The 18,015-nt window shown below is 33.3% G+C and overlaps 1 protein-coding gene across 6 annotated transcripts in view; it reads left to right on the plus strand.

Moving 5' to 3' along the window:
- Positions 1–18,015, plus strand: part of LOC116166689 (probable phospholipid-transporting ATPase IM) — a 55,864-nt gene that overhangs the window by 16,855 nt on the left and 20,994 nt on the right. For 4 of the 6 annotated variants that reach the window (XM_031481740.1, XM_031481744.1, XM_031481741.1 and 1 more), the window contains 6 exons: positions 8,802–9,254; positions 11,917–12,352; positions 12,405–12,463; positions 17,154–17,366; positions 17,416–17,621; positions 17,673–18,003. In XM_031481740.1, coding sequence (XP_031337600.1) covers positions 12,022–12,352; positions 12,405–12,463; positions 17,154–17,366; positions 17,416–17,621; positions 17,673–18,003 — 1,140 coding nt within the window. In that variant the 5' untranslated portion in view covers positions 8,802–9,254; positions 11,917–12,021. Of the gene's footprint in view, positions 1–8,801; positions 9,255–11,709; positions 11,869–11,916; positions 12,353–12,404; positions 12,464–17,153; positions 17,367–17,415; positions 17,622–17,672; positions 18,004–18,015 lie in introns of those variants that run through there. The other 2 variants (XM_031481742.1, XM_031481745.1) reach the window with 2 other exon arrangements.

Genomic DNA, 18,015 nt, shown 5'->3' on the forward strand with positions numbered 1-18,015 from the left:
ATAGTTTGTACAAACTACAGTCACTGTATGCGCCATGTCGACCATGTTTTTTTTCCAATTTATCGTTGAGGGGATAAAGCGCAAACAATAGCGCATTTTTAAAGAATTAAAAAAATTTTGCTATTGTTTGCATTTTGTCCGTCCGTCCGGACCGATTTCTGCCGTTTCGAACTACTTCTAGGGGAATGGTTCTAGGGTCCTTGAATGTTTTACAGTAGGTAGCCTATACCTTGAAGATGTGCAAGGCAGGCATCACATTTCGCTGTCTGAAGGGGGGGGGGGGGGGGGTCTGAGTTGCTGTTTTTGAATGTAAAATGTGCATAACCTTTACATGCGACATGGTCTCAGAATTTGCATATGCATGCCGTTAGTGGTGCCAAGTGAAATTTGGGGGGGGGGGGGTAACACACTTTATAACCTTCATTTCATGGTATTCTAATGAAAGATCTCGCCGAAATGAATTGTTTTGTACAAACTACAACTTTCGGGACTCCTTTCCGAGGTCAGTAGGTGGTCGGAGGGAGGGGGAGAAATTAATATTATCTTTCATGGTATTTCAATTACAGGTCGGGGGTGGAAGTAGTTTTATCCTTCATGGTACTCTAATGAAAAGTCTCAACGAAATGAATTAATTTCTACCAACCATAGCCTCCTCCTCGACTCTTTATCGTGATCGGATATATACAGGGTGTTTTTTGGGAGCTTTAGTTAAACGTTTCTGGGAAAGTAAAATAGGTAGGTTTTTGAAAATTTGTACTTAGGAGTTACTCTGAAGACCGAATCGATGTAAAATATTTTGAAAGTGGCCACACTTCCGGAAACACAGGAAGTAGATAGGAACTTCGTTATATTAAATGGCAACCCCTATTTTTTATTGCCTTTTTGGATTCTACGTAAACTTTCAGTTCTTTTGATACCAACATGTCCATATCTGCCATTTATGGTTTTTAAGCTCGTTTTTAAGTTATTTTCACTTCATGAAAAAAAATGGCGGATGCAGATGGTACCTTGATAATGGATTACTTGAAAACGGTTATAGTCATGGCAACCCATTTTTATCAGTGCATAGAGAATGAGTAGGGTTTTCTTTTAGTGTACTTAAAAAAAGTTAAGTTGCGTACTACCGCACCTATGGAGATCCAAATTTAAGAAACTTCAAAGTCCAAAACCTCCGTTTTTTTTAATGAAATGACCATGTTCTTAATATTGCATGAGATAGAGAATCGAAATTGGAATATTGGGATATTACATGTTCCTATAGCTATCTTTAACATTTTCTGATTTATTCCCATTTCATTGAATTGATGCCATTTTTTTTCGCATTTTCATTTTAGTAGTTGGCCATGATTTTATAACAATCGAATTTTAAACAAATCAAGGAAAGGATTCTTTAATATCATTGATTCTAGCACGTGCCGCGATTCTGTCCATTTCACCATAAATAACAATTAAATTCCAAAATAGGTGAAACCGCTCCGAGTCATTTTTCGATTTTTGAAAAACTTATGTAATCTATAACAGTAGGTGACGGATTAGTGTCACTAGAATTGTTTAAAATTCAATTGTTATAAAATCATGGCCGACTACTAAAAAGAAAATTCGAAAAAAATAATGTCAATTCAATAAAATGGGAATAAGTCAGAAACTGTTAAAGATAGCTATAGGAACATGTATTGTCAAAATATGCCCATTTCGATTCTTTATCTCCTACAATATTAAGAAAATGGTGAATTTGGATCTCCATAGGGGTAGTCTTACGCAACTAAACTTTTTTTTAAGTACACTAAAAGAAAGCTGTATTCATTCTATTACTCTCGCCAGGAAAGAATGCCGGTCACAGCACACTTTGTGTCGATCTACAATCTATGTTTTTCTTAAGATGCGAGCGACTTCCGGAATAGGATCGTGTCAATGTTAAACGAAAAGTTTTTTCGATTAACATTGACACAATACTATCCCGGAAGTCGGTCACATCTTTAGAAAAACATAGATTGTAGATCGGGATCAAGTGTTCTGTCACCGGCAATCTTTCCTGGCGAGAGGTTTATATGCACTGATAAAAATAGGTTGCCATGACTACAACCGTTTTCAAGTAATTAATTATCAAGGTACCATCTGCAACAGCCATTTTTTTCTTAAAGTCAAAATAACTTAAAAACCATAAATGGTAGATATAGACATATGGGTATCAAAAGAACTGAAATTTCACGTAGAATCCAAAAACCCAATAAAAAATTGGGGTTGCTATTTAAAATAACGAAGTTACTATCTACTCCCGGTGTTTCCGGAAGTATGCGGCCATTTTGAAAATATTTTACATCGATTCGGCCTTCAGCGTAACTCCTAAGTACACATTTTCAAAAACCTACCTATTTTACTTTCCCAGAAACGTTTAACTAAAGCTCCCAAAAAAACACCCTGTATAATTGCCTATATCTCCAGAGCAGAGCAGATTGTCGAGGATGGTACTCACAAAGGAGTATTTCCGGAAATAGGGTGCAATGTCTCAGTTGGTAACTTACTTGGTAAAAAATCAAATACATACTTTGGAACAGTAATAATAAATGAAACTCCTTACATATTTAATCATTACATAAACTAGAAAAATTCAAAATAAGAAGAGAACACGAGACCAATTACTCTTTATTGAGTATACACGAGTTAATCATTTAATTAGATCGCTTAATTGAATTTCATAGATATAAAATGTGGGATTTTCGTAGCATCAAACAGCCAATAATTATGAACTTTTCGTAATATTCCACTGGACGCAAACGGTGACAGTAATACATTTTTAATAGTTCCATTGGCCAAGAGAAAAAATTGGGTTGTTTGATAATAAAAAATAAATGATTACATTTTCAAAACTGATATTTTACATGACTTTCTGAGCACCCTGTGCAAACTTTCTGAACAGTTGTTCGGTATTGGTTTTTTGGGTCGTATATTCGTTTGTATTAAAAGACATTTTATTTTTTAAAAATTTGTCTAAATTAGATGATTTCATTTTTCATATTATAATCCTCTCGCAACTTTTCCTTGGACACCCTGTTTACATTAAGCTATTTAATTATACCAGAGGATCGTCAAATAAAAGAGAATATACTCGTACTTGCATTGCGTAAAATACCTAAACTGTCCCAAATACTTAATTTAGAACTGACGTCGCGGCGGCTCGCCGCTCAATGCAATTCTTAACGGAATACGGGATCGGAAGACAAAAAAAAGCAAAATCGCCACGGCTAACCGTCCAAATTACGGTTGGGGATAATATGCGTTAATTAAGACTGAATAATTAATAATGTTAGGTATATGGATTTAAAAAGGAAAACTAGGAAAGTGGCAATGTGATTTCAAGGACCAGGTCAGTATCGAATCGATTGTTAATAATGAATGTTATCTTCGTTTTGTCGATATTTAAAATTGGTCGCTATTTAATTTTGCATAAAACGTTATTAATAAGACGACATTCTCGTTGTTCATAGATACGCTTTGTAGAAGTGAGATTGTCAGTGAAGCCTATGGTCATTGCTTCATTCTGCTTCTATTTTTGCATTTTAAGTCAAGATTGCAATCTGTCCTGATATTGTTTTAAACATCAACCCATCAGAGTGAAAGTTATGGAGCGTTGAGGCACCAATTTCGTTGAAAAATCTACAAAACCACTTAACTCATGTTGGAATAATAGGTTTCGGAAAAATTCGCATTAAATTCAATTCTGATGTAAATTTGGAAATTTTATGTGGACACCCTGTATAGATCCGTCATTGAAATTATGCACCACTTACACAAAATTGGCATTTTCGCTCTCACGTTTCCATATAATTTTTGTTAATGAAGTACGAAAAAAAATTGATCCGACTGTGTGTCGCACGCCACAACGAAGGTATAAATTAATTTTGATTTTGATTAACGTGTACATAGGGTGCCGAAATCGATTTTACATTTAGGTGGTTTTCACGTAATCCATTATGTAACTAATTTAAAATATTGGATTCTAGAATTTTTAATTTCACCATATCGTTTTTGTTTAGATTTGATAAAACGGAATGTCAGTCGTATAATATAAATTCAGTGCTTTTTTGTGCATACCTAGCCACTAACCGGAACCGGAAGTCCCAGATGGAGCAAATGTTTACACTACACACTTTAATCTTCCAGTCTTAGGGGCTTGTGCCAAAATAAGGTTGAACTTTACCAATTTGAAAGGCCAATTTAATTACAAAACCATTAACTCTCTTTGGAAAAAAATAAGAAAACCTGAATGTGACAAAGGGAACGCCTTAGTACATAATTATGAATAAGAAAGACTATACAGGCTGTTTCACGCAAACCGTTACCTAACATTATTTAAACTCCCTTTAATAATTTAAATCTGAAATTTTTTCATGATCTATCAAAAGAAAGTTTTATCAGGATCATTTCACTTCCGGTTCTACCGGATGTCGATAGCAACTTTCTTATTTTAAATAGAATACCCTATATTTTATTCCATTTTCGAAATCTACATGAAAATCTACGTTGTTTGATACCACACTTCCCTATACCCAGCATCAAAGGTTCTCAAGTTATTCAAGATTTTTCAAAATTTTTTTCGTTTTACCCCTTTTCATCTAAGCCATATACCGATGGCTCCGTTGACTTGAATTTCAAAAAGTTCTTCAAAATCAACAATACTGACGCGATGCTTTAAATGATTGATGATTTAAAATTTGATAGCCCTTCTACAGGCCGTTTTAAAATTAATGACCAAGTTTAATAACTTCAAACCTTAAAAAGTTGATTTTTTCAAATGAATCGTGCTTTATTTTTTTGCACAAAAATTCTACATCGATCAATTATTCCATTTCCTATACCCATCTGGTATGGTTTTCGTTTTATTTAATATTTTCTAAAATTGTGACCGTTATATGCATAAATTTCTTAGGAGGCCTTGAAATAAACGCGTTGGACCATTACCTGGGGAAAACGACTGGTTTCAACTTGACGGAGCACCGCCTCATTCTACCCATGATGCTTATATATCTTTCAACATTTTTAAAGACAGGTAGATTAGGCCTCCAGATCCGCGCTATTGGTCTTCTAGATCTCCAGGTATAATGCCACTGGACTTTTAGGTCTTAGGAAAAACAGTTACAGCAGTTGTTTCTCGTGAAGAACTGGAAGTTAGGGTGTTAAGAGCTTTTGATGAAATGGAGTAGGAATTCGAGAGGCGACTACGGTGGCCACGTAAAACAAAACCTCAATTGATGTTTGTTTTTTTTGTCGTTTGTTATCATGGCCTGCTTCTGTTTTTGACTTCATCTTTATTTAAATTTGTATTCATTAAAGTAAATAGGATTTTTTCATAATTAGTTATATAAACTACCATGAACAACGAATGATAACAATTATAACCATAAAAAAATTTATCTGACAGATCTTCTAATGCGTTTATTTCAAGGTTCCGTAGGAAAATTATGCATATAATGATGACAATTTTAGAAAATCTTAAATAAAACGAAAACCATAAGAAATAGGTATAGGGAATGTAATAATTGATGGATGTAGAATATTTTTCCATATTTGAAAGTGCAAAAAAATAAAGCTGGTTTCATTTGAAAAAATCAATTTTTAAGGTTCCAAGCTATTAAACTTGGAAATTAATTTTAAAACACCCTGTAGAATGGCGATTAAAATTTAAATCATTCGCATGTAGAGTCACGTCAGGATAGGTGATTTTGGAAGACTTTTTGAAATTCAAGTCAAGGGAGCCATCGGTACAGGGCGCAATCAAACGTCAAAAATTTTGAAAAATCTTGAATAACTTGGAAACCTTTGATACTGGGTATAGGGAAATATGATATCAAACGACGTAGATTTTGAAAATGCAATAAAATATAGGGTGTTCTATTTAAAATAAGAAAGTTGCTATCCACATCCGGTAAAACCGGAAGGGAAACGATGGTGATAATATTTACTTTCGATAGATCATGAAAAAATATGTCGGTATGCAAATTTTTTCAGATTTAGATTTTTAATGGAGTGGCATATGGTGGTTTGCTAACAGTTTTCAATTTAAGTACTATACAGGGTGTCTTAAATTGAGTAGAATGCTGATGGATATTCCGATGCGATATTTGGAAAAAAATAAATCGTTTCGTAGATATTGGAAAAAAATGAAAATCGACATTTTTAAAAAGTTCAATAATTTTAGTAACAAAGAGAGTTATCTAAAAAGGTTTCAAATAAAAGTTGTAGGATTGACGTAGAAAAAAAATTTCAAAATTGCGGTTTTCGAGATATTCACATCAACTTCTTTATTTTAAATGGACGTCATATTGGATTTCTACTCCGTTTGATACAGTTTTCCAACACAAGTTATCATTCAAATAATAAACATGGGTCGAGACATGGGTAAAATTACAATTTTCATTTTTCATCATAGTTGACCATCGAAACAAAACTAGCATAGAGGCCTAATTGTCATTTTACAAGCAGTAGCTAAACGGTGCCGAATGTGCTTAGTTAATAATGGAATGCATTTTGAACATTTGCTGTAAAATTTGTATGTTAATAAAACTACTGATCGGCCAGACAATTGTAACATTGCAAAATGTCAATTGTTTGCATTTCCATGGCCAACTATGAAGAAAAAAATGAAAATTGTAATTTTACCCATGTTTATTATTTGAATAATAACTTGCTATACATGGTTGGAAAGAAAAATAAACTGTATCAGACTGAGTAGAAATCCAATATGGCGTCCTTTGAAAATAGGAAGTATCTTGAAGACCGCCATTTTAAAAAAAAACTTGTCTACGTTCCTTGAATTTATCCCATCGAATCTTGCAACTTTTATTTGAAAGTTTTTTCGATAGCACTACTCTTTGTTACTAAAATATTTGAACTTGTTTCCAATTATCTACAAACCACTGGTCTAGTGCGAACATTTCAGCCACCTGAGAGGGTTCGTGAGAAAAATAATCTCGACTTTGGATTGGGCTGTTCCGGAACCGGAAGCGCCAGGTGGATCAAATTTTTAGACTTGACGCTCTCATCCCTCCTCTGTCCAACAAATAAGTTACATTTATATAGATGAGACATATATTGTACTCGTAACTTAGGATTGTCTTTTGTTTTTTGAAATATGACGTAGGCGATAATTTTTTTTAAATAGAAACTTTATTTTTTATTCTGAATTTGGAAAGAGCATGAAATTCTAAGACCAAATACACTAAAACAGTATGCTGCTGTATTTTGAAATAATCGAGATAATTGCTTTTCAAGTTTTTCAAACATTAATAATCACTTATAATAATTGTCGCTTACGTCATATCTCAAAAACAAACGACGATCGTAAAGTGACAATTACAGTACAATTTAAGATAAAAATTGACGTGTTCCAGGAATGTTTTCAAAAAGTTTACTAAAAGATCCAGACTTGACTCTCGCACTATATTTATGTTTTCTTTCGCCTATGATGCTGTTCTGTTTGTCGTGATGGTATTTCGCGTTCTCCATAACCTTCCCGAGTAAATTTTAGCATTTTAAAAAAATATTCTTCAAACACATTTCAATCAAAAAACCTAGTTTGCATACTGCCTTCACCCAAAAATGATTTCCGGACTGTTCATGACTCGGTTGATAGCTTTCCACGAAAAAATTAATTGGTGTAGTATCTACTGATTTCAAGTACATACATCTTCCGCTTGCAAAATAAAACGAGTGTACGTTTCTTCGAACTGCAATTTTACCATCATCAGTTTTTCCCTCCGGTTTTGTAGCGAGTTTAAAATTTCTTGGAGTATCCTGTAACCTGACACATTTCCACTAGCCGTTTTACTGGCCAACAATCCACCATTATGCAGGATATTAGTACCTTATAAAAATTGAAGGGCACAGAAAAGGCTATCGAATAGAGAAGTAAAATAGTCGTAGATACATCTGAAAAAAATAGTTATGATACGTTGAAATTTGGAAACTTTACTATTTTTTGTGAACACCCTGTATCACTAAATCTTTTTCTCATTACCTACGAGTAAAAAATAAGAGGAGGGAATATAACGGTGGTGGGAAATAGCATAGCACGCGAAGGAAATGGTCATCATAGTACTTTCCTTTGTGCTGGTCAGTTATGTCGACTTAACTTATCATAAAACAAAAGAGACAATGTCAATTTTGTTTTATTACATCACTGCCAATAATGACGCGTTTCCCCCCACTCTTATAAACTTCCTTTTTGTCCATTTCCGTCTCGTCCCCTTTTCATGCAAGGTTCTCTCCTTTTATTTTTTACTCGTAGCTCAATACCAAAATGTTGCCTTTTATTCAGATTAAAATATTCTTCAAACGCACTGTTGCAGGACCCTGTATATGTCAAAAATGGCCTACTCTAAAAACGCTCGATATATAACAAATTAATGTACATAAAATAACCGAAACCCCTCGCAATGTGCGATCCTCGTATTCTTCCACTGCTCGGTTATCTGAAATAGACATAGATACGTAGTGGAAATTTTTACTGATATATGGATAAGTTTAACAAATCGTTAAGTAGTGGCGAAATTTGAGTGTGAAAACATCAAAACGCATTAACTTATTGTTTGAGAATTTTATGAGTTTTATGGGCTTTAGAAAAATCGTCTTATGTGCACAAATTTAATTGGGCAAATAAGCTCGACGGGAAGCTTATTTTATTTCTGATTTTGTATTACTTTTATTTTTTATTAATTATTTCTATAGGTCTCCAATGGAGAATATTAATGGATTTTCTATTTTTGTACTTAATAGCAAGTTAATATTTGTTGTTTACTTTACAGGGTGGTCGATGGCAGGGCCGTTACAGTCGGCTGGCATACGTGCTTGCCGCCTTTATTCCCCATCACCTCGCCGACGGCAACGACGCTTCAAAGGACGTCACACACTATTACCTATAATTCCCTAGTCGATTATTTCTTAATTATATGTACTTATTATTACTAACGAATTTTTACTACCTCTGCAATATTGTATAAATATTTATAAGAATTTAATATTCACTTTTTACGTACAATTTAAGAGTAACTTAATAATACGTGGCCTTATTATATTTAAAAAAAAAAAGCAAAAATAAGAGACAAGTGGCCTTATGTTTACATTTCAAGTCGTATCGTATAGATATATTTTAGAAAAGTACCTGTAATTAATTAACAAAACAAAGAATCCCTAACTCCCAACACTCACCCTAATCATGGTTAAAAGTTCGATCAGAAGTAGCAGAACACGCAGTTTAGGTAAGTTACAAAATTGTTTTATCTCTTTTATGAAAAAAAAAAACTAATAATCACGACCATCCACCCTACACTGCGCACGATTTCCACACGACATACACCTGTTTAATATCTATAAAGTCAAACTTTTTCGACATTTCAATAATGTTCGTAGCGCCTCACCAGAAGGACGGACAAATTGTAAATTAACCCAAAACACATCATCCAAGTGGGTTACATTTTAAGGGTACGTTTTTGCGGTAATAATAGTATCTAACAGTTTAAAACATTATTTATTATTAAAACATAGAAGAAACTCGGTAACTTTATTTTGAATATACAGTCTCGTTCTCGTGGGAATTTCGGAAAGTGTTATACTAACTCAGAAACTTTTGCGAGACAGACGGACAGACAAATATTCGTTTTTGTTTATATAAATTATAAATAATAGCAGCCCCGCCTATCCCGGCTAACCTGGTATACGTATATATGGGTACATTGACATTGTCTAACATTTCCATATATGCAATTACAGTGTACACATTTTAAATCATTGAGGTTTTACTATAGAATTATAAGTGGTTGGTAATTCTATGGGTTTTACAGTTAATCGAAATCGCGAACATCATTTTAATTTGACGTTTAGTTCTCTTATTTACTTTTATAAATCATTTTCTTTATATTTTTTCGTGTACGAAGTATAATATTAATATCGGTCATATAGGGTGAGCAAATCTTCCGTAGGCGGCCGATAGCACTCAAGTGGTTGAGATTAGAGAAAAAATGCATTAAACAAAAGGGCCACTTTAAATATTTGTTTATCTGTCCTGTGTTAATTAAAAGCGTGCGATCGTGGCTTTCGTAAGAAAACTTCCCAAGACTCTACTAGTGGAAGTTTGATAGACGGAGCCCATGTAAATTATTGTGCACTACTAGAGACAAGGAGCAAGGTCGCAAAATACAGAGGTGGGCTTTTTTTTTCTGATCAAGGGGGATTACACAAAGTATAAGAGATACGAATTCGGTTAAATGGGGGATGGGGTACATACTCAAAAACAAAACAACTTTCTCCACTTCCAGTAAAATCAATCGAGGACTTCAAACGCGCTAAAGAAAATGTACCAATTTTCAAAAATCCACTCGCTTTAATTTCCCATATAAACTTTGATTCGGCTCACCTTTGCCTTAGTCTAGGCGATAAAGACATCTAACTGGACATTTTGGGGTGGAAAAGAAAAAAATGGTGGAATATGTTCAGTTAGGTGTCAGAAACAACATATTAAAAATCCCACCCCCCAGACCCTGTGCTAAAGGCTCCAGCCACCCCACCATCCCCCAAAAATCGTGTTTTCGCTCTTTTTTGGTTGATATCTCGCGATCTATGAGGTTTATATGAAATATTTTTAGCTGAAAATATTTCTCGGGAAATTTTATGCAAGGTAGATACTCAGAAGTTAGCTTAGGTGTACCTCTTAGCCTAGGAAATTTATAAAAGGAGGCGAAAATTTTCGTGTTTTTTTGCGGTTCATTGCCTTATTTTGAGCCCCGAAAAAAATTGTCTCAGATCGACCCGGAAAAAAATTTTCTTATAGAATGTGGCCTGTAGCATCCATAATTTCAAACAGTTCCAAGATTGGGCTACTAGTTCAAAAGTTACAGCCCTTTGAATTTTTTTTCAAATTGGTTTCTAGTCTATAACTATAACACGGTTTTTGGGGGATGGTGGGGTGGCTGGAGCCTTTAGCACAGGGTCTGGAGGGTGGGATTTTTAATATGTTGTTTTTGACACCTAACTGAACATATTCCACCATTTTTTTCTTTTCCACCTCAAAATGTCCAGTTTGCCAATTTTACAGTTTCTATCGCCTAGACTACCTGTGTAATAAATGATAATTGTGGGGTATTTTTTCCCTTTATAATCTAGTATTATGACATGATAATGCAATGCAATACGTTAAGGTGGGTGTTTCAACTTTACGTGACACCATTTTTTTTTAATGTAGGTATAAATTGTGCACGAACAATTTCGTTTATTAAATATTCATTGTGACGGTAATAATGTTACTTATTGACATACGAGCTCGTGGCAATTTTACACGAATACGAATACGTAACGATATTACAATGCGAATTTGCTCTGTGATTAAGATTAGGACCGGGAGGGCGTGTTTTATATTGTCCTTAATCACCTTTGCGGCCTCTTTTCTTTGTTTTTCAAATCGATTAAGGGATTGGCTCCGATTTTATTTAATTTGTTTTTTATTGATCTCATTCTTCATTTCCCATTGTCAAAGCTAAAAGGAATAGTAATTTGCGTTTTTTTACTTAGAAAATCACACGGTTTTTTAATTGGCACTTGGCCTTCGTTCTTAAGAAACGATGCTCCGTTTAAATTTTGGGTATGTTTTGTAAATTTGCGTACGGATTCGGTTGTTGAAACGGGAGCCATCTGCCGGAAACCGTAACGAAATGCATTAAAGAGCGATCTGCATAACCGGCGTGGTTCTTTATTGTATTTTCTAATTTGCAAAATGAGAAATTTGGAATTTCATTCCAGTAGTGACAATGCCGTTCTTAATATTAGAAGTTTTTTATAAGCCGAAATTAATAATTAGTGTCTGTACTGTGATTTTTTATGGTATTAAAACGACCTTTTTAGTGTGTCTTCAATAACTTATGTATTTAGGTGTTGTACTCTACTCGCATACTACATGATAGAGAGGACTCCGCGCTTATTTGTACCATGTCTCCCTAAACCTCCATACGAACTTATGAAATTACAAACTAGCAAATGGAGTACGAGCTGGAAGTGTTTGAGGTATATGACGATTGCGAGCAGGGCTCAAATAAGAAACAAAAGAAGCACACACGCAAAAAGTGCAAACAAAAAAGTACATTAGCGACTAGCGATAGTGATAATGATGAAATTAATAGATCTAAATCTAGTGTAGTTAGTAACGAATCCCGACGTAGGCCAACAATTACATTGCCGCAGTCTCTGCTGAACGTATTTAGTAAAATTGTAATTTGGAAAAATCAACGTAAATATCACACCACAGTTCCTGACAAACCCGACTCTCCACATACATCCAAAGACACACGCAGAAGTCATGTATCATTCGGTAAGCTTCTTCTTAATAAGCATCCATTTTTAACGGTTTTCTTTTCTTTCAGATAATCAAAGAAGAATACACGCGAATGATAGAGCATTCAATGCTCAGTTTCGTTATGCAGTAAGTAAGGATTATTCGTTTAGATATTGCCAACGTGTACTTAGATCCTTTTTTTTATTTTATTGCCCGCTTGGAAGTTCAAATGTTTGAACCTGCCTATTAAAATCAATTTAAAGCCAATAATATGCTATTGGTGAAAAATTATACATTGTTACGAAATCCTTGATCCTAATTTAGAACTTGGTCAGTTTAATTTTGTTGAATGACTCATTTGTAGTCTTTCTACATTTTGTTACAAATTAAATTTATAAACTATTAAAAATAACAATGGTCAAATTTCAACATCGAAAACGCGCTTATTTATTTTTATATGTAAATCAAGGACAAAACCACTTGTGGAAATACCTGTATAGCGTGTTTGGACTTACTTAGGTTTTGTGTTTCCTTGGCAATTGTCAATTACATACACATTAATGTATGTACAAATGAATATGTAGACATTTTTCAGTCAATAGACATTTTACTTCGTAATGTTCATACACAGGTTCCCAAAAAACGGATATCTTCATAAAATCTCTATATTGGCACTTGGCACCATGTATTTTTTACCACGTGATTTTCTTGAAAGTGTAAGAAACAATTGTACTTATTCATAGTTGCATCAAGTTGTCCGTGGATGGCACCGGCTTCTACTTTCCACAGCTACCTACATACGGTTTTTGTTTTTAAGAAAAAAATTATTAATTAAAGTCACTCAATCACTAAAGCTAAATATCAAGCGTCCTCTGTGTAATATTTGCTCACGTCGAAGGGCTGTAGTTCACATTTGGGCTTATTAATAACAACAATAACAATACATATAACAAATGAATAGATCATCGGTTCTCAACCTGTGGGTACATATCATTATTTGCAGTGGTACACAAAACAGACTTAAAATCCAAAACAGAAATAACTTCATCTAAAATAAATCAAACAAAAAAAGGAAACTCCAAAAAATAAATAAAGATTGAAAAAACTAAATACGGGAGCAATATTATAGAAAGGATGTTGTGGTACATTACTCAAAAAGGTTGAGAACCGCTGCAATAGATCATGCCAACAACTGACAGTGCTTTCAAACTGTCAAACCATGACAGTTTTTCAATCAATGAAATAAGATTTATTTCAAATAGTATTTAAATACCGGATCATATTCATGAAGTACACATAGACATTAACAAAAATGGTATAAAAAAAATACAAATTTTTTGCTTTATTTAACTATGATTATAAAAAACAAAACGGAAAAATACTCCTTTATATTTTCTAGGTAACTTTATTTAATAAATTGTCTATAATTTTGTATTGCTGCCAGTGTGCACGATAACTTTGTTTAGAAACGTCTGATCGCTTTGAAAATTGATGTTCCTAAGGATCTCAGAAAGGCCGCTATTGTTTTTTAGCTACGTAGACTATTAAGCCAAAATGTTACAGCCCAAAAACGGCCCAAACCTTCCAGGAATGGCTTTCTTTTATAATTCTTGTTGCAAACAACATAAGAATGACCAGATTTCTGTGTTGGTAAATACTCCTTACACCTCAAGCAACTATACAGTGTGTCCCAGATCGCGTGGGATTGCATGGGTAACTTTGTTATTATTAAAGATAGAGAATTGGTTAAATGGGTAATGTTTTGCAGTATTGGATGCTTATTTAAAATTTCCTTGTGAAAATTAAAAATGTCGCATAGGTTCGACGTAAATTCAAAAAAATTGGTCATTTCCTTGAATGTCTTATATCATCGAAAGTATAAGAGATATAAAAAAAAGTTTTATATAAAAGTGACTGTCTTTGATACGCTTAATTTAGAATTGATGTCAAAAAAATTCAAGATGGCTACTTTTGAGGAACATTTACCAACTTCCTAAAGTTAAATGGGCGCCATATTGGATTTTTAGATTACTTGATAGATTTTTTAATTCTCTTTTCAACGAGCCATCATAACATAAGATTGAAAATAAGATACCAGTTCTATCAACGGTTTTTATATTTTAATCAAGTAGGCTGTGATGAATTAAAAAAAAACAAAACAAAATCTATTCGACCCAACAAAACAATGAAAATAATTACATCAGAGGGAGGGAATTTTAAATAAGTATCCAAAACTGCAAAAACATTGCCCATTTAACTAATTCTCTATCTTTAATGATAACAAAGTTACCCATGCAATTCCACGCGATCTGGGACACACTGTATAGATGAAAAAAAAATTGCGCATGCGCAATCCAATTTATGTATTTGCGCAATGCAATTTTTTATTTGTTAAGACACAGAAATGAAATTTTGTATGTGGGCACCTCGAATAAAAATAAAACTAATGCCGAATCAAAACGTTTGTTTCACAAGCTATGCTGATCTGGTGGGACAAATCAACTCCTTAAGATGTGTTGTAAAAATTATAGACGTGTGAAGATCTCGAGGACCATTCAGTTTTATTCTGCACTAAAAGATCGCTGTTGATGCGACCTGTACCTAGGCAGTGCGACCCATACGATATGATTATGTGACATCAGGACGGAGCGTCGTCCCATAACTATCCGCGTAATTTTTTTTTTAATAATCGTTTTAACGAGTGCTTTGGAATCTTTTTTTATAGGGTTATCTAAAAAATGAAGTTTACAAAGAAAGAAGTCACAATATGGAAGATTTAAAGACACTTCACTGAATAAACATCTTTTTCATGATGATATATTAATTAATAAATAAATAATAATAGTCATTTGTTTTGTTATGGTATCTGCGATTCGGTAAGAGAATTTGATAATATACTATAAATGCAAATATGTCAAAAACGGATAATGCAAATATCATATTATATATTTTTACAATCGGGGAGAAAAAATTATTCAATTTTTGAAAAATATACAGGGCGTTCCATTAAAAATTTACCAAATTTGCATTTTTACTAAGTTTGCGATATTCATTGGTTTTTTACCTTTACATTTTCTGGCGAAAATTTAAAGTTTTTTTCTCTCTATTATAATAAACGCGTTACACGCTATCTAAATATACGGATATACGGTTAAAGTGGGGCAGGATGTCGGATTTGTAAATACTTAAATAGTAATGTGTTCTGAAATAAAAATTTAGATTCGGTTTGAACCATTGTTGCATTGTTTGTAGTAGTGCTAGCATAACGTTTTAAAAATAATAATAATATCATACATCGTTGGTCTAGCGCACACAGGTGTTAAGTGATATTTTTTGCAACATGAGTTAAATATATTAGGTAATGAAGATAAGTTAAGAGTTTATTCAAATTTTTTCAATTGTATCATCAAACAGTTGTGTACAGTTTACAAAAAAAAAAAAAAATAATTCGTTCAAAAACAAAACTTATTTTAATTGATATTACGTTTTATTTATTTTTGTAAGTATGCAAATTGCCTATTTTTCACTTAGCACCTTTGTGCACTAGACCAACGACATACAGACGGCATAATATTTTGTTCTTTAAAAGTTGCAAAAATAAACGTCATTTTTTTGAAGTTTTGATATGTTCAAAAAAACGGTGATCGCAATAGCTCAAGCTAGAAAGCTAAAAATTACGTTTCTAAGGTTGTAAATATTTTGTTTTGTTATAGTAGGGAACATTAAATTGAAACTTGTCATTAGTAATAATAATAATAATAATGGTTGAATGGTTTATTAATAAAAGAAATGTTTCCATGTAAAGGTCTGTCCAAGTCTAGACTTATCAGCCAGGCCATAATTAATAGGAAATATTTAGGCTATATAATTTAATCTAATAGAAATAGTAAAAGAGAAAAGGAAAAAAAAATAAAAAAAATAAAATAAATATATAAAAAAATTAAAATTAGTTTTATGAGAAAACTATTAAGCTGTTTCTTAAATTAATTATGTATTTTTAATAAGGAAAAAAAAAACAAAATAATTATATTAAAAATTAGTTAACAAATTAGTATTTATTCTTATGCTTACTAAGTCGAGATAATTAAATATTATATTGTAACCACTTTTTTATTTTTTCCGATAATATATTTCATTAGGATTAGAATTAAATGGCACGTTGTTAAGGGTTTATGTGTGTTAGAATGTCTTATAAATACATTCCAGGCACGGATACTACTACAATTTTTTAAATGTATAAATTGATTTGTATCTACTTCTTCAATATCCATTTTAACAGCTAATAATAAAGTGATAATTATTAAATCTATACAGAGTCATTCTTGACGAGGGTCAGTTAGAAAGATATGGAAAACCTTTGAAAATGAAAATAAACTGATAAGTTCTTTAATAATAATAATAATAATAATATGTTTATTGCCTGTGATCAATATACATTGACATAGACATAGTCACTAACATTAACAAAAACACATTAAAAAGGGTCTTGGTACATGATGAATTGAACTAAAATATTTTCAAGATGGTGCCACTTCCGGAAATACCGGAAGTAGCCATCAACTTTGTTATTTTAAATAGGGATCCCCTATTTTTTCTAGATTTTCGGATTCTACGTCGTTGACCCTTTGCTCCAAGGGCTTCGTCGATATCCAAGTTTTTATGTAAAAAATTGAATCGCGCGTAAACAGGAATAAAGATATTATTATTATTATTAATATGCGTGGTTGTCAGTTGAGTAAACATTCCAAAAGTTTTTCTGATTTAAATGATTTCAGTTGGCAATATTTTCTAACGTGCGATTGTAATTTTATCGACAAGTATACAAATTGTTTTTCAGAACAATTACATTAAGACTTCGAAGTACACCATATTAACGTTCCTGCCTCTAAATCTGTTTGAACAATTTCAACGTTTGGCAAACTTCTATTTCCTGTGCCTTCTCGTATTACAAATGATCCCAGCTATAAGCAGTCTGACACCGGTTACCACAGCTCTACCCTTAATCGGTGTGTTGGGTCTCACTGCCATTAAAGACGCCTACGATGATTTTGTAAGTTACCCCATTTGCGTTTACCCGCAATTCCTCAGCGCAATTTTAGCAACGTCACATGTCCGACTCGCATGTCAATAATCGTAAATCGCAAGCCGTACGAAACGGCAGGCTTATACAGGAGAGATGGTCCGCCGTCCAAGTCGGAGACGTCATTCGAATGGATAACGATCAATTCGTCGCCGCAGATATCTTGTTACTTACTACTAGCGAACCAAACGGACTGTGTTACATCGAAACGGCAGAGTTGGACGGGTAAGTGCGTTACTTGCAATCTTCGCGCGTCGCTTCATTCGTTTGTTACAGTGAAACCAACCTGAAATGTCGACAGTGTCTGCCGGAAACGGCGGAAATGGGTCAAGACGACGCACTAATAAGCGAATTTGACGGAGAAATAATTTGCGAGATGCCTAATAATTTGCTAAATAAATTCGAGGGACAATTAATGTGGAAGAATAAACAATATCCGCTTGATAACGATAAGATTCTGCTACGAGGGTGTGTTTTACGCAACACGCATTGGTGCTACGGTGTTGTGGTCTTTGCTGGCAAAGACACAAAATTGATGCAAAATAGCGGCAAGACCAAATTTAAACGCACTAGTATAGATAGACTACTTAATTTCTTAATTATAGGGGTAAGTTTATTG

This window comes from Photinus pyralis, unplaced genomic scaffold (assembly GCF_008802855.1).
Source record: "Photinus pyralis isolate 1611_PpyrPB1 unplaced genomic scaffold, Ppyr1.3 Ppyr1.4_LG3b, whole genome shotgun sequence".
Taxonomy (NCBI): Eukaryota; Metazoa; Arthropoda; class Insecta; order Coleoptera; family Lampyridae; genus Photinus; species Photinus pyralis.